The sequence below is a fragment of the Candoia aspera genome, chromosome 1 (assembly GCF_035149785.1).
Source record: "Candoia aspera isolate rCanAsp1 chromosome 1, rCanAsp1.hap2, whole genome shotgun sequence".
Classification (NCBI taxonomy): Eukaryota; Metazoa; Chordata; class Lepidosauria; order Squamata; family Boidae; genus Candoia; species Candoia aspera.
Window position 1 is genome coordinate 200,549,572 of NC_086153.1, and position 25,985 is coordinate 200,575,556.

General features: G+C 39.1%; 1 protein-coding gene across 1 annotated transcript in view; it reads right to left on the reverse strand.

Annotated features, from left to right (window-relative positions):
• The window catches only part of UPP2 (uridine phosphorylase 2), a 29,192-nt gene extending 9,108 nt beyond the window's left edge, over positions 1-20,084 (reverse strand). The window contains 5 exon segments of the mRNA XM_063307030.1: positions 1,123-1,332; positions 2,963-3,077; positions 9,788-9,946; positions 12,879-12,996; positions 20,023-20,084. Of these exon segments, the coding sequence (XP_063163100.1) occupies positions 1,123-1,332; positions 2,963-3,077; positions 9,788-9,946; positions 12,879-12,996; positions 20,023-20,084 (664 nt within the window).
• Positions 20,085-25,985: the final 5,901 nt, after the last annotated feature.

The following is a 25,985-nucleotide window of genomic DNA, read 5'->3' on the forward strand; positions in this document are numbered from 1 at the left end:
AGGTCCATTAACATTCTTGCTATAGAAGACACCCTCCCATTGTCTAGGCAACATAGGAATCTCTAATTCTTTATTCCACTCATTTCTTAGCATCTGCATATCAAATTGATTTATTGATAACAAATATCTATAAAAACTAATAGTAGGTTTTTTAGTTTTAAAGGATTTAACAATGGCCCCTCCACTTTTTAGGGGACACCATTAGACCACCATTCCCACTAGCACGGGTGTAAATGGTCCATATTGAGGGATGTTGGAAGGTCCAACTCTGCAACATCTGTAGCCCTATGGTTTCCCTGTCACTGAAGTAATTTTCTTGATAGAAAGCTGGGTAAATGTGACAGACATTCTGGATATCTTAGCTCTGATGTTGTTTGGAAAAATGTTTCCGCTCCTTTCCTACAACCTTATTCTCTACTTCCTAGAGACCATTTTGAGTTTTTAGTCAAGAAATGAAATAATAATTCTGCTTTACCAGTGTAGGAATAAATTCATACATTGGTCCTACTGTAGTTTGGTGTGATAACTTTTCCTATTAACTTGTCTTGTTGTTTATCAGTGAAACTACATAGGGTGAAACTTAACTCCAGTTCAATTTTGGAGTTGAGGGTTGGCTAAAGTTTAATTATTGTATTTGCTTCTTGTTTTAAAGACATATAATTAAAATATAACCAAAGTATTGATGCAAAGTTGCATTTTTCTTTAATCTCTCTATATTTATTAACAAATCCTATAAAACAAAAGACAAAATGTTACCACTTAACTGTCCTCAAAATTAACAAAACCTTTTTTTTAAGAGTTAGAAATTGAGGATAGACTATTACTGCTAATAATGAAGCTAAACAGATTAGGAAAGTTAAGATTATGTTTGATGATGCTTATTCCTGGGTAAAATGCCCAAGATTGCAATCAATACTTTCACTTATCTGGAAGCAAATTCCATTGAATTTAGTTCTGAATAGATATGGGATGAGGTTTTAGCATAAATGTATTTGTTGATTTCAAATCAATTAAGGGAACAGAGATCAGAGTGACCATTAGCCATTAAAAGATGCCTCCCCAAAACTTGCTACATATTGCAGTGTTTTTGTATTTTAAATTTTCAGTTAAAAACATGCTTACCCTCATGAAAATCATATGTACACATTGTATGGCCCATTAGTGTGGGAAAGTCCTTAATCTCTCTGCTGCATTCTAGTAACTCAGAAGCCAAGTCTTGATCAAGCTCTGTGCTTCATGTCACCACACTGTCTAGGATCACTTGCTCAAACTGGGGCTTAAAAAAGTAATCCACTGCCATGTTTGTTATTACAATGCAGCCAGGCTCAACTCCTAAAAGCAGAAAATAGATGGTGGTGAAGTAATATGAAATGGTAACTATATCCACCAGTAGATATTAGAGCTTCTTATAGTAGATGCATCCTTTAGCTGACTTTGACTATCCCCCCAAACCAAGCAGGGTTAGATCTAGTTAGTACATGAAATAGGAGATTACCAAGAAATCTTGAGGCTGCAGACCAGACTAGAAAGTTGAAAAAAAAAAACCCTTAAAAGGCAATGGCAAACAACTTCTGTATCACTGCCAAAAAAAAGGGCATTGACATACCCATGGAGTTACCAGCCATTGAGTTTTACTCAGATGAGTCTTCACATTAGCTTTATCTTCACCCTGGGAATCTGAATATAATAACACCTTTGAGTAGTTCAGTTTAGACAAAGGTGGAACTGACAGGAGGTAATAAGTCATTGGCTGTGTCTGCCTGACCTGGCTGATCTGAAGATCCCCTCCGTCAGTCACTTCTCTCAACAAGGTTGTGCTCGCTGCATACAATGTTGATGGCTCAATTAGTCTTCCAGCAGCCATTTTTCAGTATTCTCAGCTGACACAAAGGCAGCTTGGTGGCTGCTACTTTCCTTCTCAATATCTGGCTATTCTGTTGGAGCAAATAAGTAAAACAGACAGCATAAAAAACAAACATGACCCCTGTTATGTCCTGATCAAACCTGGTGCTGACACAGACATACTGAAACAGATGCAAAAACAGAAGTCTTAATCATAGAGATCTGAGTGAACAATTAATAGAAAGGCAGTAATTTGCATAACACATAGGGAGTTAGTTGGGTTAGTTAGAATAGCTCCAAAGGAACCCTGAGAAGTTTTGAACTTCTCAGAACACAGCAACCTACCCTTCCCCTTGACCCCGGGGGAGTGAGGGCAGTGCATATTCTGTCAACTAAACTTCGTTTTCAGTTTTTATTACATTCAATTTTATATTAAACTTGGGATTCAATTCATACTCAACCTATAGATAAGTTACCCACATCATAGAGGGCTAACAAGCCTTAGATTCGAATATCTTCCTCCAGCACATTTTTAATCCGTCATGAGAACCAACAGAGAGAAAGGAAACTGTCTTGGTTTAGTCTGGGGCGCAGGTGATCAAATTCTTTAAAAAAATGAAGGTTCACTTGGTAGTTAAGGTCACCTTTTGAGCCCTAGAAGCTCTTTTCATTCACTCTGAAAGCACATCAAGCTTTTCTTTTTGATTAAAATTAACATGCTGCTTGTGGTTCAACAAGTATGAAGAGGAGTCCATATCTTAAAGTCCAGGAATTTAATATTTTATAAATGCTACTGCAAAATATTCTTTTACAGTGCAGTATTGATATTTCTTTGTTTTAGTTTCACAGATGTTTTGTTCTTATACAGACTCCAGGGAAAATTTAATCCAAATGACTTTAATCTAGAAAGGATATCAAGCCCCATATTTTCAGGCTGCTATTACATCAGCCAAATACACATTTGTGATCTCTCTCTGCATGCCTTAGCTGGCTGAAATTTGTTGACTTGAAATATATATTAAAACATGTTACAAAATTCTCATCAAGATCTGACCTTTCCTGAGCTGTTTTTCATCTGCATCCCCTATGCCTGGCAGCAGCAGCAAAACTCTTTGCTCACCTAATCCTCCTGAGGTACCGATGCGGATAATGGTAACATCACAGCATTTTGCATGGTGTAGCAATTTGATTAGTTCATGGAGCATGATAGAAATGGAGGGAATACCCATCCCATGCTGTCAGGAAAAGAGAACAAGGAATAAGAACTTTATACTTTCCCAGCAAAACTGATTTGAACTTGTACCGTGTATTTAACAGAAAACTAAACTGAAAAATACATCCAAAATATTGGTATACAATAGAAATCTATAATGGAAACATATGAGGCATGATCCAGCAAAAGCTAAGAGCCCTTAACTTAGCCTTCCCTTATTAAAATCAATTATATGAGTTCATTTATAACACTATAGCAGTATTATTTAAAATGTGGCTTGTCGAAAAACCATAATGGCCTGGTTCATGCATAATGCTAAGCAATAGGACTCTTAGCATTACCTAATGCTAAGAGTCACTGCATACTAGAGGGGTGGTGAAGAAATATGAGAAATAAATAAATAAATAAAATATGTAGTGGCTGGATTCATAGCCTCAACAGAAATAACTAAATTATGGCTTAGCCACAGACAGGAGGAACGGAGTTGATGCAGAAAAAAGCAGAACACTATATGCAGAACACAGAAGGAGGCAGATATAACAGAATTTAGTGGGAGCCATTCTGCGTGCCACCTAAATTAACACAGGTTTAGGAATGCTTTGTTGGTTGCTATACAGGCTTCTCCAGCAGGGGTGCCTTGCAGATGCAGGACTTCAAGCCCCACAATTCTCAGCAATGGCCATATTGGCTCGGGAATCCTGGAAGCTGTAGTCCACTCACCTGGATAATTTGAGAAGTCTGACTTTCCTTGTGGATGGCCACAAAGCACTAACGTTCATCAGCATCAAGGCTTTCCATTAAATATCTTTGCTCTGTCCAGTAGGATGTGAGCATAAATCTTGACTTTATAGACTGGTTTGTTGCTGACTTGAACAAAAATATGCACCTCCTCTGTTAATAAGGGAACACATGGGCCTTTCAGAGTTAGTATGTAGTAGCATCCCAAGACAGACGATATAATTCAGAGAGGAGACTAATATAAATCACCATCTTTGAGTCTGACCCAGCTTCTCTTCAATGCTGCAACAAAGCGCCCCTTTTGACTTACGAGAGAGTTGGATTTTGTGTTCCTGGCCTATTAATCTCAGCGCTCTCTTCTCTCGCAAAAATGTAGGTAGGGAATTTCCTTGGCAGGCTAAACATCTGTTACATTCCATGTACTATTTGAAGACCAGGAAAATAATTCATAGAAATAGCAAGAACAAACCAGGGCAATTTTTCACTTGGCATATTAAAATTTAGAAGATGTTGCATATTTGAATGTCTGAGTCATTAGACTGGCCATAATTACCCAAAGAGTATGCGAAGGGAGGGGGAAAAGGGAAATTGCTAGTAAATTAGTTATTGAATGAATAAAGCAGGAGCTGAAAATGTTTTCAAATTTGGAAGAAATGGATCACTGGGATGATTTTGTTACCAGTTTTAAGCTTTAGATTCTGATCTATTTTATGAGAGGTGTTAAGGCTGCAATCTCAACCCATTTCCTAGGGTGTAAATTCCACTGAACATAAGGCTGCATAAGAAAAGAGTATAGGAAGAAGCTGATAAAAATAAGCACACTGTGGAAAATGGGCAGAGAGAAGAGTTTCTTCTCTCTTGTAATAGAATCTGGGGTCATAGTCATGCCAAATTATATAATTTGTGTTAATTGAGAGACATCGTGATACTTATGACATCACTCATACCTGGCGCTACACAAGGGAGCTGGATGGTGGAAAACTGACAACAGGCAAGATGAATATGCTTTACATTTACACTAAAAATAAACTACAAAACTCACAAGCACAAAGTGATCACCAATTTAGAGTGCTTTAAAAGAGGTCCAGACAACACTAATGAAAGATCTAGTAGTCAATGGCTTCTAGTCATGAAAGCTATATATAATCTCCAGTATAAGAGGAAGTATGCCTTTGAATACCAGTTTCTGAGTAATAAGAGTGAGAAAGGTATTGTACTCTGGCCAGGCCTTCTCAGAAACATCAGTTGCTGCATAAGTTACCATTGGTCTGATCTAGGAGAGCTCTTCTTAGCTTCTTAAGATCTTCATGGGGCATACTTTGAAATAAATGTGGTTTGGATTATGTTGCATTTTTCATAGCTGTATTAAAAGTATTCTTTGATCTGGTTCCCACCACACATTAAGCAATGGTATAGTTGGAGTTTTGGCTTAGCATATGATATGAACCACCAACTGTGGCTTGCAAATAACAGTTTATGGCTTAGTATGTAATACAAACTCTGCCCATTGTGGATTATTTGATAAAAACAGGTTGAACAAGTCACAGTTCCATGCAAACATGCAATATCTGCAATATAGTTCAAGGAAATTACTTCAACAAAGGCTACCAGATCAGGGCTGCAAAAATCCAGGTGACAATAGATGGCAGCCATAAGTTATTCTTTTCTGTCTCTCCTTGCTGCCCTCTAGTGGCCCTGAAGATTTTTGGCAGCCTGGATTTTATGGCTTTAACTATCCATAGGAAGCAGGAGGAAGAGTGGAATGGAATTCTTCCAGAACTGTTGCCACACCTGTCATCGCTTTGAATGGGACTTTTGAGAGGGCAGCTGCAGCAGTACAACCTCACCCATATCATTTTTGGACAGCTGGCCCTTTAAAAAGGAGCTTGGCTGAAAAGGAAATAGGACAGCATGGAAAAAAGAAAGCAGAAGACAGAAGATTGCAGAAGGTGCCGAAGACCTTTATTTTAAAAGGATTATATAGCCACCTGTATTGTAACAACAACCCTGGGTGGTGCACAAAACAGTAAAAACAGCACCCCCTCCCCAAACAACCAGGATAAAAATCAATAAAAACTCTATAAAAAGTACTGACGCCTGGGGCAACACTCTCCCACACATCAGCGTGCCACCTTGCTGGTACCATCTTCACCCTTCCCCAGTGTTTGTGGGAACAGCCAGCTCTTTATGGTCTTCCAGAAGAAAAGGAGTGTGGTGGCCTGCTGGGTCTCAGGTGGAAGGGAATTCCACAGAGCAGGAGCAGCTACAGAAAAGACGCCCTTCCTAGGTCCCACTAGATGACAACATTTTAAAGAAGAGACCTGGAACTATATGCAAGGAGAAAAGAATAGAAATTAGAAAGTGGAGCTAAGTATAGAAGTATAGAGTAAACGAAAGGTGGAAATACAGGTGGTCCTCACTTACTGGCAACTTCATTGCTAAGCGACACAGTCGTAAAGTGAAACATCACATGACCACACCCAACTTACATCAGTTCCGACTGCGGTTGTGAAGCAAATCACCTGCAGTTGTTAAGCGTGACATCATGTGACTGTGGCTTGAGAATTCTTGCTGGCTTCCCTATTGACTTTGCTTGTCAGAAGCCAGCTGTGAAGGTTGCAAATGGCGATCATGTGACCAAGGGACACTGTCACCATCATAAATGTGGGCCGGTTGCCAAGTGCCTGAATCGCAATCAAGTGACTGAGGGGACACTGCAATGGCCGCAAGTTTGAGGACCACTCATAAATCTTTCTCAGAGCCGTCAGTAAGTGAGGACTACCTGTAAAAAGATTAGGACCAACTGGGTTGTAAGCATAAAGGACAGAAATAGAATATAAGATAGAGAACAAGAGTCACAGCTACAGAGTAGTATTAGCTACAGAGCAGAATAAAGAACATAACAGAACATATGAGAAAGTATAAAGAATTTAGGCATTGCAGTAAAATAGCTAGCTAATGGGAAACAAAGCAGTTGGAATGGGGATTGCTGTAATCCATAGCTATAAGGGGCAGGTTAGGAGAGAGATAAAGGTCAAGTTGAAGAATATGACTGGAACAACAGCAATCAGGAACCAGAAGATTGGATCTTGGAAAGACAAAGATGGAAAAGACAGACAGAATAAGGATTGTAGGTCTGAGCATGATTAGTGTATCTGAGAAAAGATAAGAGAAGTAGAGTAAGGTAGGATAGATAAGAGCAAGTAATCAGAAACAGGGTACAAGAAATGGGAAATGTACAATAAATGAAAGAACACAACACTGTTCGGACAAGAAGCAAAGTTTATTTTTGCAGTGCACCTTGATAGTAAGCTCTCATTTCCTCAGTGGGAGTCGATCTGTGTGTCTCACCCAAGTCTATACCATCCCAAAACCTACGGCAGCGCTCTACACATTCAGCTGCATCTTGGTGGGTCAGGCTAAACTGCATTTTATTTTCCTCTTTTGGCAGAGTTGCCTTTCCTGTGCTCCATTGGCTGAATTGTGATGTGTGTCTCTGTGGGTATGTATGTACACACCCACACACACCCACAAATGTACATTTTGGTTATGTAAGCATTGGTATACATTAGTTTTCTTTCAGTGCATTTCACATTTCAGTGAAATGCCTGGAAAAATTAGGCCTATGTGTATCAACTGGATTTGATGCAGATTTAAGTTGTGAGGTTCAAAGATGGCATGGTATGATTTCAATTTCAAAGGCAAAAATATTCAAATCAGGGTCAAGATTCAATTGGGAAAAAAGTAATCTATAGGCTATAATAGGGAAGCATCAAAACACATGCAGTTGCTTCTTTTTTTAGCAGGATGGGATGAAAATAGCAAGGATGATATACCCTTTGGAGGTTCAGCTACGTATCTTCAACAGTTTTACCACAATATTTTATGGAAAACATTCTCCTTTTTAAGGGAAAAATGAGAGGAATGAGGAAAGGTCAGCATAACCACCTCCAAATTATCTAGCAAAGATCCTGTAGAGAAGTGGTCCAAAACCAATACAGAAGATGTCCTACTTCAATTTAAAATGACAGCCTTTGAAAACTGTAAAAAATAAGCTCTTACTCCTCCACTTGATTTTACTGTCATGTGACAATAACATGACTTGCCTTTATACAGTGCCGTAACTTTGCTGCCCCTGAGCTCTGAGTTGGGGGGGAGGCAGGAAAGTTGGCTTAAATGGTTGCCAAGCTTGACCTGTCTTAGGAAGGACTCCCTCAACATAGATTTTGGAACGGGGTACATTGGCAAGTCTTAGCTTCTCCTGGACACTACTCAGTTATGCCAGGGTTGTGCCTTGCTGGCAATTCTCAGTTAGTGAGGTAGGAGAGGCAGTAAAAGAAGGCTGGCACAGTGAAATACAAACAGTCCACAGAGAAAGAAGTCAGCAGTGGGAAAAGTGACATTTGTAGACTTGTCACCCCCTATTCTTAAAAGCAGTGGGCATTTGGGCCAGGATTTCTGTAAGTGTTGACCTGCATTCATTTATTCATTCATTGTCAAGAGACTTAACTTGCCCTGATGATAAAAGTAAACTTTAACTCAATGGTCCATACTGGTCAGCCTTGAGCCTACCTTTAGAATGCTGTGGTATGCCTGTTGGTAAGACATTAGCACAAGAAAGACCAACATTAAGATTCTTGAGTGGTCACATTAAAAAAACAGAGAGTTGGGAAAGTGAATGAAGCAAGGACAGTGTAGAGAGTAAGGAAGAATACCTTGACAGAGAGGGGAGAGATCCATTACCAAAGCAAAGAGGAGGGAAACATTGCATAAGTCCAAACCATGATGGAGGAATGTGAAAATGTCTCAGACAGACAACTCCTAATTCACATGACTATAAGAGAAGGAGGTGAAGCATAATCAGACTTGCAACATTCTGTTACCAGAGCCAATCTGAATAAAAGTAGTTTTAGTTTTAATGTGGAATTGATTTCCCGGTCTGATCTACATCTTGGGGCTGCCAGATAGCTTTGCTACCCCAAACAGATTCTGACAGGGAAAGGGTTTAGTGAAGTGGAATGAAGTGAAGTGAAGTGAAGTAGCTAGACATTAAGCTGGACAATGTCCAGCCGCATATGCTGCCAATGTCACAGACATCACACCACACAACCTACTGCCAGCATTCTCCATATGAGGAAGTAAAGTTGCCATATTCTAGATTGCCTGTAATAAGCCCAGAAGCAGCAGGAGCCAGAGGAAATCCACTGAAGCAGTGAAACCCTTCTTACCAGCTGCTTGATTTGAGTTGCTTTATCAAAGCAGGTCCTTGCTTTGATTCACAAATCTGTTTTCTTGGGGTGGTTTGAAAATGTGTTGAATCAAAGCAATCCTTTGATGCTTTGCACAGCGTAATACAAACCTCATGCTGAAGGCTTATGGGTGATATACACAAATGTCATCAGCCAAGGTCCTGTCGTTTCCAGCACATCAAACTTGCTCACCGAGGGCCAAGATTGGGATTCATGATTAGTCTTACAGTCTTGAATGAAAAGTAGCAATTCATCAACATCCTTTCCAATACTGAGCCATGCTTTGGATGGCTGTCTCCAGGTGTGGATGCTCAGGGCAATTATCCCCATAGCTTTCCCCAATGGCCCTGCTTATCAGCTTGCAAAAAAAGGTATCTCCATTGCTTCCCAATATAAGCATTTTATTCAGCCTTCCAACTTTCTGCTTTAGCCCCTTAAGGGATAAACTGAGATTACAGAATGTGCCCTTAGGCACTCTTGCTGACACACATATCAGTAGAAATGGTGGAAAAGTACAAAGGACTGAAGGAGCTTCTTGTTCAAGGAAATGATGCTTGTCAGTCAAACCAAGGCACTGAAAAGCTGTTCCTTCAACCCCAGCAGTGATCTTGCTACTTTTTATCTGGTACCTCCTGCAACAAGTATTAAGCATACATTAAATATTAAAGAACAAATAGTATGCTGGAATGATCAGCTGCTATATACTACTGATGGAAGTGCTTGGGATCCCCCATAATGTACTTACACTGATGGAGAGCACTGGGCCCACCTTATACATACAATAACGATCTGTCCTAGCACAAATAACTTTCAAGTTGTTATCATCTCCTTCACATCCAAGTTCTTTATGTATGAACTGAGCAAAAGCTTTCATTCTGTTGGGGCTTCCTCCCACACAGACAAACTGGAAAAGAATTATAAGGGTATCAGCCATAGCAACACAACCAAGACTCTGCATCCACTGCAACTAAGCTGTCAAAATGGTTTTATACATTTTTATATTCAAAAGGAGCTCATACTTGAAAGAACGAACTAAAAGATGGTCCTGACCCATTTGTGCAAGTGGGACACAGAGGTAAATTTGTTTTGATCAGAATAATCCCATGGAATTTAGCAGTTACACAAATTAAGAACTGAATATAACAACTTGTCATATTTTTGTCATGAGATCTGAAGACCTAAATCAGGGACGAGCAATCTGGGGGAGGGCGAGAGCTTGGGGCCACTTTTATTTTTTAAAACAATTTTTTTTGCCTCCTCAAATACTGATACAAATGGGCTGGTTTTACATTTCCAGCCAGAGGTTCAATGCACAGTTTTTAAAACTAATTTATGAAAAGTAAAGGAAAACAATACCATTTTACAATTGAATTTCAGCAATATGATCCTTGAAGAGGTGTGGGGGACTACAAAAATGGATTTGGGGAACTGCGGGTCACTAGGTTGCTGTCCAGGCTGTGCCCTACCTGAACTTTGCTATGAGAAATGCACAGCTGTTGTTGAAAGGAACCCTTCTATATCCTTCCCCAGTTGCGAGTGTCTAGTAATCTAATAGCCATGACATACAGTAAATAAAATTGAAATGTTCCATCCCTTACAAAGAATAGCCAATGAAGTGAAACAGGAATGGGGATACTGTTATGCCCTGCATATTATTTGATTCCATAAAACGGGGTGAGAAAGAGAAAGAAAAGAGGTGCAGGGCTACAGTTTTAGATCTCCCCTATATATCTGGTTCTGTCCAGAATATCTACATTGTCCCTGGAATTCTGCTCAGATTTTGAAGGGATGAGTGGCGCAAAAAAAAAAAAAAGCAGCTGCATTTCACATCTGATGTGCAATGTCTGCATTTTATATCTGAATGTTGTCCCCAGTCCAAATGCCTTATTTGCAGTGACCGTAATTTTCAGCTGAAAATAAATCCAGCAAAATAAGCAAGCACTGCATATAAACTGCTAGTAGTTATTTATGCTAGAAACAAAGTAGAACCAGATGCTGAAGTAGTGTGTGGTCTGCTCTATTATTTCAAGAAGGGTGCAAAATTCTATACATGCATTCAAGAACTGCAAGTGTAATTGCACGTGGAGTCCCAGGAAAAGAAGCAAAAATCGCTCTGCATCAAGAGGACAACTAATCAACACATCTCTGTTAGCTGCCCCACATATCTATTGTGGTCAGAAATGACACTTGATTTAAATTGCTGACATTTCTGTACAGTTTTGCACAACTTTGTAGCACTGGAAATACATAGGTTGCGATCCTGTGCATTTCCTCAGGAGGAAGTAAATCCCACTGGAGCTCAGTGGGATTAGTTTTTGAATAAACCCATTTCAAATTGTGCTCCAAATGTGTGATGAACCTCATGTGAATATACTACAGACAATCTCGTCCCATAATGGCTGGCATGCTTAGTTACAGGTTTTCCACGATTCTTCCTCCAAATTTTCTGAAGAATTTTCCATTTCTACACTAGCATTCTAATTAAGGTGAAAAGAAATGCACATTATGCAAATCACACTAAGTGCTAAGCCAAAATAAAGAAATGCTTTAAATGGTTCCCACTGAAACCAATTTAAAACTTATCTTAATACCCCCATTAAAATCAATGGGATTTTAAGTACTTAACGTTGGCTCCACATATTTTCCAGAAATAAATTAAAGGAATTCATTGGGGTTTTTCTTATACTACACAAATAAGCCTTTCAGAACCAAGGTAAATTTCCAACTGGGATTCAGCTGTTGAGAACCTTTGGATAACAACCATATGCAAAAAGACTGCACAGTGAAGCCTCAATTTAAAGGACCATTTGGGGGAAAACACATCACTTAATCCAAAAGCCTGTTAATACTGAATTTATGTAATTAATGTAATTTTCATGTCATTTGCATCATTTGCATAATGGACAACTGTCCGGATGGGCTTCAGAAACAACAGACATATCCATTATTTTGTGTGCATGGGGGGAATCCAAATATAAATTTAATCCATTGCACCTAAAGTCCTCTAAATGGTGGTCCAGGGGATTGAGCTTAAACTGTAAAAGTTCAAAAATTAGGACTATCAGATTTGGGCTGCAAAAATCTGGATGACCACAAGGTGGCAGCAAAGATAGCTTTCTGCATCTCTTTGCTGCATGTAGATGTATGCAGCCGAACACAACCTGTGTTCTATGTAGGTTCAGTCCTTAGCATCTTCACTTAAAAAGATCAGACAGAAGAAGCTGCCTATCAGGATCAGTAAGAATGTATTATTCTATGTGTCAGAATGTCACTTCCTAAACTCTAATTATCTCTCTTGTCTGGGAATTCAGTTCCTCTCTAATGCAAACTGGTATAAAATTTGGAGCCCAGAGTTTCATTCTGAAAGTTTTCCATGATCTCAAAGACACTTCACAGTATTGAAGTGATCGTTTATCTGAAACAGGTGATGGTTTATCTGAAAATATCCCTGAGCAGCTTTTGAAGTGGCATCAACAGAAATCGCCCTCTCTTTCCAGAGAAATGGGAAATGATACTGTGATGAACCAAATTCCACCATGTATTCTTTTGCAACTGGAGTCAGTGAAACTACCCCAGGGAAGAATTTAGCCCATCAAACTGGCTTTGTTTTCTCACTCTCCTTCCTTCACTGAGAAGAGAAGGGTAATTGCCCATAACTGTAGCTGCAGCATACTTTGTGAGTCACTTTGCTGAACAGCACAGACTCTGTTCCCTTAGGATCTTTAACTCATCTCTGAAGCTTGTCTGCGATAAGGTGACAATAAAAGAAGTGGAGAGCAGCAAGAGCAGAATGGAAAGTCTTTAGAAAAGCGGTAGCTGTGTCCTCTTGATGTTACCTTTATGCCTCCAAACATGGCTGGCAGGTTGTGCGTTTTGGTCCCTAAGTCCAAGTGATAAAGGATGTCTTCGTCCATTAAATCCAAGTGAGGGTTCTTAACATAAACAAGTCCGTTCCTAGGAAAGAAACATAAAAAGGGAAGAAAGGCTATCAGCCACCACGAGAGGGGGAATTGTGAGATAAGATATGGCAACCCAGGAATTCATGTGAGGTTGTAGATTGCCTGTTTATGTATTAATCATGCTAGGGCTGGAGAGAGAAAAAGAGAACCGGGGCCACACAGGCTCTTTCCAGATGATCAGTTTTTAGTACAGTACATGTGTCGCTATTGCCCACTTGGTATGCTGATTGCAGACGTCCTCCCTGGAGGTTGAAGTTCTGCAGCATTATATTTTATATTCAGGAAATGGCATTCCCCCCCCCCCCCTTCTACTCCACTGATGTCTTGTGTTTGCCTTCTGTAATGGCTTTGTGTGACTGTTAACAAAAACATTTCTTATAATTTGTGAAATTCTTAACATCAGGGTTTCTCAGCCAGGGCTCCGTGGAACCCTAGAGTTCTGTGAGAGGTCACTAGGGGTTCCCTGGATGATCACTTTATTTAAAAAAATTATTTCAAATTCGGGCAACTTCACATTGAAGAGGTAAGTTTCATTCTTTATTTTCAGTTTAAGAACACTGTTAATGCCTACATACAGGCCTACCCATGAAATGAATATAGTAATTGTGTAACTTGTGGCCTATATTTGAGCCTGAATGTGCAGGGCTTCCCCGGGGCCTGAAAAATATTTCAAGGGTTCCTCCAGGGTCAAAAGGTTGAGAAAGGCTGCTTAATATTGATCACACTATTCTACTGCCATTTAATTCTGTGATCATCTTTATTCTTTTGTCTTCACAATGTTGCCAGTGGCTGTATCTGTTGTAGTGCTCAGAAAGAACAGAACATGATCAAACCAAGCCTTTTTCTGTTCTAGAGGGCCACCCCGAGACATAGTACTGCTGGAGTAAAGGCCGCTCAACCACTCCATGTATAAGCAGCCGCATTGTCACGCTGTGTTTCTCGCATCCGGTCAATCAGAGACCTCATAAACAGAGCATGAAGGTTCTAGCCATCTTCTGGTGCTGACCACAAGCAACTGGCATTTAGGGGTATGCTGTCTCTGAACACCAAATTTTGCCATTTTCCCTTTTCCATACCCTGCCAGGTATTTCAGGAAACTCAGTGTATTTTGTTAAAAAAAAAAAAAAAAGGAAAAACTTCCTTAAGTTAAGCTTAGTTCCTAGTGGCTACATGAACATATCCCTATACTTACATAAAAATAAGAAAAAATAGGGGAAAAATACAGAAGTAGTTTGCATTCTTCCAGAATTTTTTTCAGCTTCCTAATCTAGTTTACAGCTGTGGGATTCCTAGTGGTCTTCTATCCAAGTACTAGTCAAGTCTGATACTACTTAGCTCTTTCTGAATCAGCCAACCAGAGCATTTTAGTAGGCTTAGGCAGAATTAAGAAAGATGGGCTCCCCCTTTCCTGGACATTACCAAGTTGTTGCTAGACAGCCATGTGTTAGGGGTACATTAATTAAATTATCCCTTATGCTGTGCTCAGGCTCAATAGAGGCAACGTAGATGACAAATTGCATTTTTAGGAATATAGTTCAACCTCACATTAAAGTCCTTAGTATTTTTTCCTCACATATGTAATGATTTGAAATAATGCTATAGCTGGACATAGGGAGATCATAGAGTTAAAGATTCTTCCAATTTCTTGCAACACCAGCACACACACACACACACAACCTTCTAATGTCCATCCCTTTTTAATAATTCTTTGAGGGGTCCGATTAAACATGAGATAGTATTTTTTGATTAAATTCATTTTTTAACCATAGGAAGTCTTGTTGAGGAAAAATAAAAGGGAATGCTTAGCTTAATGAAGAGACAAAAAGAAGACAGAAAGATTACTCAAAAGTAAGAGAGGAAGTTAAAAGTGTAAAGTGAGAGAAAAATTGCTCAAGAGTCAGAGGCAACAAGACAGAAGGGAAATAATAGACAAAGCATATCAGCTAAAAGAATGAGAAACAACAACGTAACTTAGGGATAGGAAGCAAAGGCAGAACTCATGAACGAGAGAGACCCATGAACAATTCTACAATTTTTAGCTTCTTATTCTTAGTTGCTACATATTCTAATCCTTTTATTCTGATTTTGTCAGCTGCACAGAGCCCAGTCAGTTTCAGGAGATCAAATGAATTTCATAAAGAAATAAAAAATAAATGAGGGTGTTCTCCTCACACTGTGCACCCAGCTGACATGCCTGCTAGCCCTTTGGATTCAACGGAGGTGGGTTGGCCAACAAGTTCCCCCTGGGAAGGGCGTGCCCGGTGTGTCAGCTGGACTGAGAGAGCAAAGAGAGGCCGGGGGTGATGGCCAGGAGGGCAAATCAGGACTGGGAGAGCCAAAGAGGTTACAAGCAGTCAGCCTGGATTTGGATCAGGACCAAGATATGACATTTGTTTCAAGGCCAGCTGTGACTGAGCATCCTTGCCAAGGGAAGATTCTAAGTGTGTTATGTATGTACTAAACTTATACACTATATTGTTGAAGGTGCTTCACCCCTTTACAGAAACTGTTAGGATGGATGACTGAGACAGTGAACACGCCCCTGGACCAGTGCTTCTCAACCTTGGCCACTTTCAGATGTGTGGACTTCAACTCTTCAGCCTTCTGGGAGTTGAAGTCCACACAGCTGAAAGGGGCCAAGTTGAGAAATACTGCTCTGGACACTGGAGGACCTAGAGTTCAATATTTGCTCTCGGACAAAGTTATTCTTGTAGTTGTAGAATTGTATGACTATCGTTTTAATGCAAGTAGTAAAGTATATTACTCTTTTACTTTGATTCTGAAAGCAAGAGAAGTGCGTGGTCTGTTCATATATAGTAGAAGGGTCTTGGGGCTTAATGGTTGGGAAGGGGTACCCCTTGGAGCCCTCTGCTGGCTTGAGATTTTAGTTGCAGGCTGGATGACATTAAATTGTCTAGGAGCTGGAAGATACTCTACTTGGCAGATTCTGGGGGATTCAGCTCACAAATCCAGGACTGGCTCCACTGTTATAATTGGGATTACATAATTTTATGAAGGCACCAAAAAAACCCATTATCCCCCCCCCCCGAATATTTCCCCTTCTTTTCTAGTGGCTATATTGCAGGGGGGGGCACCCCACAAAAATCTGAATTTATTAAGATTTCTTCAAATATACTATCTACTCTTGTAGACTTACCATTTTTTCCATTCTTATAGCATTTATTACTTTCTGACATAATTTTTTCTTGGACACTAATATTTACAGCATTCATTTCAATTCCATCCTTCAACATATAATTATCTTTCCCATACAAATCTCTAAAATACTCTTTCTAGGGTTCCTTTACTTCAGTTTCATCCCAAATCACTTAACAATGTTTTATTTTTAATTCCATTCATTCTGCTGGAAATTGTTTACCCTTCTTCATGCAGTTCCAAAACTATTTTTTAATTTGTATTTATCAAAATCACTATGCATTTTCTGTGTCTCTTTTAATCTTAAGTTTTTAATTCTATTTTACTGCATTCTTTGAAGTTGTCTTCTCTCTCTCTCTACACTACACACTATATCTCATCCCCATTTTTTTTTGTAGTAATTATTCTCTTACATGCATTTTTCATCCACAGCTTCTTTCACTTCATCAGGCCTTGCAGACAGGGTGATTGTGGAGCCCTCTTTTCAGTTTTGTTTTCTTTATTTCTTTTTCTTTTGTTTTTTGTACTTTGCTATTCTGGCCTGTTTTAGTTTTCTTTCATTAAGTTGTTTTTTAGGTGTAAGCTGCCCGGAGGTGTTTGGGGGTTGGGCAGCCCATAAATTAAATAAAATAAATAATTTCACATTTCTCTTACACTCTATAAGAATTCTTTTCACTCTGTTCCAAGCAATTTCTACATCTTTTTTTCATTAATGTCTGCTTTATATTGATTTTCTTAGGAGAGTAATCTATCTTTAAATATGTTTTCATATAGAATGTATACCTTCTCTTCCTGTAATCATTCTACTTTTTCTCTAGTTCCACTTGTTTCCTTTTCTTCTGTGGCTGTTTTCCCCATTGCAGCATCCATTCTTGGCAAAATAATGGTCTGTTCCACATTCAGAACCTCAAATTTAGCTCGAATCCTTCACTAATTGTCTCAATCTTTCATCATAATTAACTCAACCATGCTTTTAAATTTATATGTATTCCTCTGTCATGCATAAATATCAATAAGTTTATGCATAAACTACATGTTCAAAATATACTTCTTTCTAAGTAGATATTCACCAAATTGTCATCATTCTCATTGATTCTTGTCAGTTCACTTTTTTTTAACTCTCTGTCTCATTGCCATCCATGCGTTCATGTCATCTAGCAGAATAATTTTTCCCCTGGATTGAATTCATTCAGAATTTTGCAATTTTTTTCTCTAAACTCATCACTGGTTCTTTCATTATCACTATTCACTGGAGCATAATATACAACTATTACTAATCTATGGATTTTTTACTTTCATACCTACCACGAAAATTTAGATGACACCAATTCATACTTTCTGACATACATTTTAGTCTTTTCATTCATAGTTAAACTTATACCTTAACTTCCCTGCATATATTCTTCTACTTCACTCCACAAGATCAGATCTTCATTCAGATTTATTATATTGTTCTACTTTCTCTTAGTTTCACAGACATACAACCTATCTATTTTTCTTTCTTTCATTTTTTTCTTAATTAATGTTCTTTACCATTACTTCTCATATGCAGCCTTCCATATGGTATGACTGTCACCAAATTGGCCCATAGATATTGACCTCATCCATCCAATATAAATTTGGCCAATCAAGGTTTTCATGTAATGCTTTTTAGTAAGATAGAGAAAGTGTGGGTTAGGTTATCAGCCTTAGTTGAATTTGGACCACATTCAGCTTTAAAAATAAAAATAGCTATGCATAAAGAAAGCTAGCATAGAGATCTTTTTGGGCAGATGTAATGGATATGGAAGTATTATAGTAATTGGGATAAGTGTTTGTATAGTTTAGTTACTTGTTAAATTAAGAAGTAAGGAGTAAACCTAAGTAGGTTCTTTTGACAATGGAGAAACTATAAAAAGGAGGATCCCAAGGATCTGTTTGGGAATCTATACCTTTTCAACTTATTTATGAACAACCAAAGTTGTTGACTTGACTTATAGTGGTCAAGTCTGTTGATAATGTCAAATGATTCAGAATGATAAAAAAGAAATGGGATTCAAGAGGTCTTTCCAAACCAGAAAAATTGGTAATGGAATGGTAAATTTGTTTCAGCGTAAGTAAATATTGTACTCATAGGGCACAAATTTGCATGTACAATAATTGGAGTTGGGCTATTGATCAGAAAAGGAATTTTAAGTATGATGAATAGTTCAATGAAAACGTTAATGCAGTGTGTGGTAGCTGTGACAAAAGGTTAATTATATGCTAAGGATCATTAGAAGGAGATTCAAAACTTTTGGGATGGATACATCTAAAATTCTATGAGCAGTTCGTGTAACCATATTGGTAAAGACTCCTTGAGTTGAGCTCAGCCCCTAGTGACTATGTGGACATGCCCATGTAGTGTTCTTGATAACAATTTGGAAGAAGTTTGCTACTGCATCGTCTGGTTTTTAAATTTCCCAGTCTAGCCCACAGATGTGAGATTTCATGCTGATCTCCTATCCAAGTATTATTAAGTCCAAATCTTCTTAATTTTTTTTGAGACCACCTAGGTTCAGCTAGGACTGCCACCTGCTGGGGCTGTATATATCTAGAGGAACACAAAATGTAGAGAATATAAAATGTATAGGGAATTATTTGGTTGTGCATTCAAATGCATCACTGTAGAAGAATGAGTTATAAATATAATAAATATCACATTATTATTTGGAGTGGATCCTTTTGGCAAGTTGCTTGCAAACCATGGTTTAATAAATCCCCAAATGAATGTGAATTTTGCTCAAATACATTTTGAATCATACCCATTGGACATCAATGTTCTACAAGCAATTGGGTACTCTATGTTATAAATGGTCTGATTTCTCTTTTCAGCACTACAACATTTTCCCAGGGGCAGTTCAAATTAAAACTTCATTTAAATTCAATAGTTTCAATCTGGGATAGTAAATCAGTCAATAGAACATTCTATCCTTTTACGAATTGCCGCTCAACAACTGTATCCCTTGTTAAAATGAGACTATAGACACACAGCGATATATTTTTGTTATTAGAAACAATCTCCTCTTTGGATACCTCTCTTATAATTATTGTAATATTTTCCCCTGTCCTCTTGATTAAAGGTTAAATTTTGCTCTACATTTAAATTAAAATGATATTCGAAAGACTCAAGAGTTTCTGATTGCATCCTCCTTCCAATTATAATTGCAAATGGAAAGAAGCTTCCTTCATAAGAATGCAGGCACTTGTTTAGTTATTAAAAGAAAATTAATACATTAGGACTTCTGAAAAAATCAGCAGCAGTCCTGACCACTTGTATGCAGTAGCATTTAAGTGCTTAGGCTGGATTGATTATAGCAACAGAGAGATCAAAGCAATTCAGAAAAACATGCTGCTGTGCTGGTAGGAAAGAAGGAATCTGTTGGTTTTGCTTTCTCCCACATTCAACAAATTTAAATCTCGAGTTCTGTCTCTTCTAATTGTAAAGAAATTTGCAAATCTTGGAAAGTTTTAATATATATTAAATGAACCAATGGCTGTTACAGGAGCTACTGTGTCCCTGCCATGTAGCTATTAAAGAGGAATAGCTTCTCAGAAAAAAAAATCTGGTAGAAACTCAAATTCTGCATCACACACCACTGAAAACACAAGGGTTAAACTTCTTTAGAGCAAGGCATGCAAAACCTTCTGCCAACATAAATAAATCTATCAGTTCTGCTTTTCCACACATTTTGGTTTTTTTTTTAACCTTTCCATCTACAGTAATTTATGAAAAAATGATTATGAAGCAAATGGAATTTTCACTGATCCCTGTTTACACCAATGCTGCATGGACGCCCATGCCAGACACTTCTAGGCACAGTTGTTTAGGGTGTAAAAGGCTTACCCACTGTACTTTTCTTTTTGGATGTTAATGCGCTGGTTGGAATTGGCTAAAAAGAATGTCATGCTGTCCAGTTTTCACAGCCTCCCAGCAAATGCAGACACCTTGCAAATCACAGGAATCACATACAGTATGGTCATTTGTAGCCAGTTTTGTATCTAGTTATTGCTGTCATTTTGCTGGAATGATGAAGAGGAATGCTTCAAATCAAAGTCAGTATTTGCTGCCAAAGGCTTGGGGTGAAATAGTTCATCTCCTCAACTGCTTTGCTAAGTTATATCAAAATTGCCTTCCACTGAGCATCTTAGATTGGCTGTTTTTGAAGGTGGGGTATTCCAGCCCAATTTAACCCTTTCCCCTAGGCCTGCATTATTGTCTTTGGGGACACGAAGGCCAGGACTGCTTAACTTGATATTGTCTTTGACTAGAGTTCCACATTTGCATTTTGGCAGCCCTCCCTGCAGGAGAAATGCTACTGAGGGCACAGGCTGTTTTCCCAGCTCTGCTGCTGTGCCTTCTTATGTGAGTCTGTTACACATGAGAGCTTGTCTGGTCTAGTGGTGAAGGTGCTGGCCTAGAAACCAGGCGACTGAGAGTTCTAGTCCCGCCTTAGGCGTGAAAGCCGGCTGGGTGACCTTGGGCCAGTCACCCTCTCAGCCCAGCCCACCTCACAGAGTTGTTCTTGCGGGGAAAATAGAAGCAGGAAGGAGTATGAGGTATGCTTGCTGCCTTGCGCTATATATATATATGGGATAAAAATCCAATAATAATAATAATAATAATAATAATAATAATAATAATAATAATAATAAAATAAAAAATATAGTAGACCCAGGAGACAAACAAATGTAATATGTCCATAGAATGAGCTGGGCAAAATGCCAGGCTTTATACAAACACCAAGTTAGTTTTTAACTTACATGGGTTTCCATTTCACCTGTCAAAGAGAGGCCTCAACATAAAGTTCTCAGTCTCAGCTGATTTGAGGACTCCCTCCTATGCAGCCAAAAATATAGAGCGACTGAAATAGTGTTGCATGAGGTTTGAGATCCTTCAGGATTACTGCTCCAGGTAACACCTTTTCCTAGGCACAATTTCAGATTTGCTACTGGCTGTAAAATCCATTTATTTTTCTGCACATCACTTTCCAATGCCAGTAGAACAAATGTATCTTTAGTCATTATGGTTTTCTGACCCTTTTGGACCCCTGCTCTGTCTAACACACAGCTTAGCGTTTTCCAAATAAGGACCATTTTCAGCCAGTCTGTCATCTGGCCCAATGTTCTGCAGTGGTGTGACTTGGTCACAAGCTGTTTAAATTGAAAGTGTGTGGGTTGGGTGAAGTGCAAGGAAACTCCCAGGCTACAGACTGCATGCAACTCCAGAGTCAACCCACAGTGCTGGAAATTCGCCTATGGACATAGCAGCACACAGATTTTGAGGCTGTAGGGAAACTTCCCTTACCCCATGATGTCACCTGAGTGTGAATCTCCTACTCAAAATACTCATAAGGAGTGGCTTTCGAGGTGATATAAACAGAGCTGATTTGGGGGAAAGAGCCTTTGTGGGGTATGGTGGTGTAAAAGTGTTAAAATGGACAAATACAGTGTTATTCCAAGCAGAGTTAATAGAGAAGGAGGAAGTAAAATCATAAGTCATGTTCACGTGATGTTTTGCTTAACAACTGTGGTGATTTACTTAACAACTAAAGGAGAAGTGAGGTCATAAGTCCATCACGGTCATGTGATGTCTCACTTAGCAACCATGGTGCTTAGCAATGGAGTTGCTTGTCCCAATTGTGGTCGCTAAGCGAGGATTATCTGTATTTACTTACTTGAATGCTAAATATTCTGAAAATCTTCAGCTAATGAAGGTGATGGGACTCCCCCTATGAAATGCCCTCCCCACAGATACTCACTTGGTACTTCCATTAAAATCATTTCAATGCCAGCTTCCTTTTTAAGAAATATTTATTTTTTCAGGCATTTTAAAAGCTGAGTATTTTTTTAGAACTGTACTGGATTACAGCTACTTGCTATTTGATTGATTGATTGATTGATTGATTGGTTTGTTTGTTTATTTCAGCAAGCGTATATACCATCCTAATATCTTAATGTCTCTGAGAGGTTTACAAAAATATAATTAAATAAAGCAACACAGAAGACCAGCAGCGGAAAGGAAGTTAAGCACTGAAATGCCAAGGTAAAATTGTTTTCATTTCTCCAAGACTGTAATAAGGAAGAGGCCCACTTCCAGCTGAAAGCCCGTTTGTTCCATCATATAAACCCTGCCATAGAAAAATCAGAATTATGATCTTCCTACCGAGGTAGCAAAATCTCCTTGGGTTGAATCTGATACAGAACTTCTGAAGACAATTAGAATTTTTTATGCCTTCCTTGTCAAGTCACAAAGCATTCACAGGCTACTTTTCCTGCTTCTTGTCCTCTGCCTGACTTAAGAGGACATCTTCTGCTTTCTGGTCCCTGCCCCAGATTTCCTCACCCAGATCTTCATCTCTGGGGAAGGACAGTCAGGAACTGTTCCAGCATCATCAGATCTAAGGTCTGAATTTTTGTATGCCTTCCCAGATTCAGCTGCTGCTGGCAACCAGAATGAGATCTGCTGCCAAGTACCTGAGGTCCTTTGGTTTCCTAGTAATAAAAATACCAGAACAGCCAGCACTGCTTTCACCTCACCAAAACTCTTCTGCTTGGTTCTCCCTCAGGACTCTCCTTTCTTTCATTCTACGCAAGGTGGGAGCCTCCTCTTTTTGGTTCCTCACCTATTTGACTTTGAGTATCAAGAACATGCTTTTCCCTGCTCCAAACCAGTTTTCAAGGCCATCATAGGAGGAGGATCCTGCTTGATCTCTAATGAGTCATAGCAGTTAGATTCAACAAAAGTTATTGGGATCTGCTGGTCAGGAAACATTATAAAAATAAAAGACTATGTTCACAATTCTCTTGAGCTTTTCCCTGAGGAGGAATCACAAAATCACGATAGTCAGAATGTACCACAAGCTATTTCCTCATACTTTTGTCCAGAAACATATATCTTTCCCCACTTCATTAAAGAAAGATCTTGTGATAGGAGTAGTTTTGTTGCTTTGTGTTGTTGTTGTTGTTGCTGTTGTTGTTAATTAAGCAAATGCCATCAGGGTTCCTCCCCATGTAATAGTTTTGTACAGACCTCTTTGGGAGTAAATGCTACTCAGGCAAGTAAGTCTTATGTCACAATATGATTGTTTTCCAAATTTCCTTAATACTAAGCCTGGACAGGCAGGCAGGCAGGCAGGCTGGCAGACAGACAGATGATAGAGCCTTGCTTTAGTGGAGTTTCAACTTTCAGGCTCAGTGGGACCAACCATGCTGGATGGGGTGACATTGCAAAAGCTTCAAAATGCTTCAGACTCTTTTACGGAGAGAAGAGGACCAAGTTCAGAAGCCTGCCCCCTTTTAATAAGAAGTCCCCCCCAAAATCTCCATTTTTGGTGTATAGGAGTAAATTTTAGCATAAGTGTAGATGCACTCGTAGAAAGGTAGTGAGGCTTTTCATAGACAACATCCTTCCTTCTCTCCTTCCCTCTCCTGCTCTGGAAAGAGCTAGTGGCTCTTCAAAGATTTAAAACCCCACAGATCTTGGCTTGATTCCAAGATGGCTTGGGAGTACAAAGTAGGCCTTAGGGGAAGGTGTTTCTCCTGGGACTTGCTGTATTCAGGGACAGTACATTGAGTACTTGTATAACCTCCCTCCCTCTTGTATCTTGCCCTCAGAGGGACCAAGACTCCTAATATCCTATGCGTGTCCTCAGGATCTCCTGCTCCGAGAGTTAGGGAGTGGTGACTCTTACCACCTTCCATTCCTAAAGTAAGCCTGGTTTAAAATTAAGTGTGCTGTGATTTCTATTCCTCCTATATAAGAAATATGAGATGAAATTATCTGTAAACTGTAAGTTTATATTTTTTATGGGGAATTCTGCACAAAATTAATTCACAATAAAACATCAGTACTAATTAATGGAGGATGTTTAGTATGAGAGAAGTTAGTGCTGGAATACAAAAGTCAATTAAGATAAAATTAATTAAAATAAAAACCAAAAAAACTAAAAAGCAACAGTTCTACAGTATGTAATGGGCTAGTATTTTAAGATTCTAGTAAAACAAATCAGCAAAACATAATGAAGTTAGAAGAAAAAAAAACTTTTTGCATATAAAAAAATGAACAGCTAGTAGGCATGTACAAATTTACCCTGATGCAATTTGGAGATTTAAGGTTCAAAGAGAGCATGCTTTGATTTGAGTTTGTGATTCTGGACTCAACAGCAAACTAATTCATTTCATGCTACTACAAGATTTGATTTGGAAAAAAGATTTGTGTCTGTAGCCTCTAAAAGAGAAACTTCAAAATATCTGGAGGTACTTTATTTTTGGCAAAACAAGATGAAAACATCAGCTATGGACAGCAGGTGGCCCATTAAGGAAAGCACCCTGGGTTAGACTTGAAAGACCTGCCAAGGTGGAGAAGTTTTCCACAAGGGGCTTGCAGAGGAAATGCAGGAAATGCCAGACACCCATTTATTCTGCCATTGCCATCAACACTCTGGCTGATATCTTGTGACCCTACAGATGCAGGGAGGCAAAGGTGGGTAGCAGGAGCACCAGAGGAACAGTAATTTGGGGGCCTAACTAAACACGAGCCAAGTTCCAAAAAGAGACATTTCTGAGGCTTGTCCTAATGTTATTCTCGGCCAGCTTTTCCCAAAGGAGAGTTAAACAAGACATTCAGATTATTCTTCCAAAACTGTTTTCCTTTTCTGACCACTCTTTAAGTAACATTGACTCAAGCTTCTTCCCAGCCATCCCTACAGAAGATGAAACAGGATGGTGGTTTGCATACAGGGGTAGACCCATCTTGATTAGGTCTTCTCCAGTAGACCCATCTTGATTAGGTCTGTATGAGACCACCTAGATTCAGTTCAAAATGAGGATGTCTGTATTAGTTACCTTCAAAACAAGGATATGAGATTTGAAAAGGGCATAGATACATGTCAGCTTGTAATCTGAGGGTAAAACAGTTTGAGCTGCTTTGAGATTTCTGATTAAAATCAGTCAGTCAATCAATCAATCAATCAATCAATCTAAAGACTATACTGTAATGAGAAAGTATTGAAATATCTTCAGCTGGCAGAATGGGATGAAAATGCTGGCTATCTTATTTCTTTGTCTCCCCAGAAAGAATAAAGCAAACAAGTTGTCCCATTCTTTTGTTAACCAAGGCCTGTTATTCCCCAGGAAGAACAAAATGAGCTTCAGTGGTTTGATCTAATGTTACTGTGAGAAGCTGTGGAAAGGGAGGGAAGGAGAATAAACCTTAAAATATTTTTTTAAAAATCAAAAGACCAAAGGTGAGACCCTTAGCAGCTTATCTCATAAATGGCAACTTAGCCTAGGTGGCAAAAAACCTGGGGACAAGTGTTTCAAATCATCCAAAGAAACTCTACGTTAATGAACTCATTATAGCCGAAGCTGGGAAATTCCTCTGACAGTTTCCAAGATTCTGTATTTTGCCCTGACTAGCATTATAGACGCTTTCCTAAAATCTGTGCTGTTCTTGCTTCCTTGATCCTGTCCCGCTGCCTGAGGCTTGATGGCTGGTCATGGGCCTCTGTCTGCAACAGTACCCAACAACTGTCCTAAAATAAACCTATTCTCAGAAGAAGAACAATAGAAGAGAATATTCATTCCACTCTAGACTCCAAGCGTGAGACAGGGTCTGGGGAGATACCCGGGGAACGGTCTTACCCAGTTATCTGGGAACAGTTCAGTCCTGTTGGGTCCAAGGAAATGGACAGGATCCTCTGGACTTTAAATTCCACCACTTGCCAACTAGACCCGTGTCCCTCCTGGCTAGTGAAGGCAGCTCCAGAGGTGATGTGTGGTTGGGTCTAGACGATGGTAAATACATCT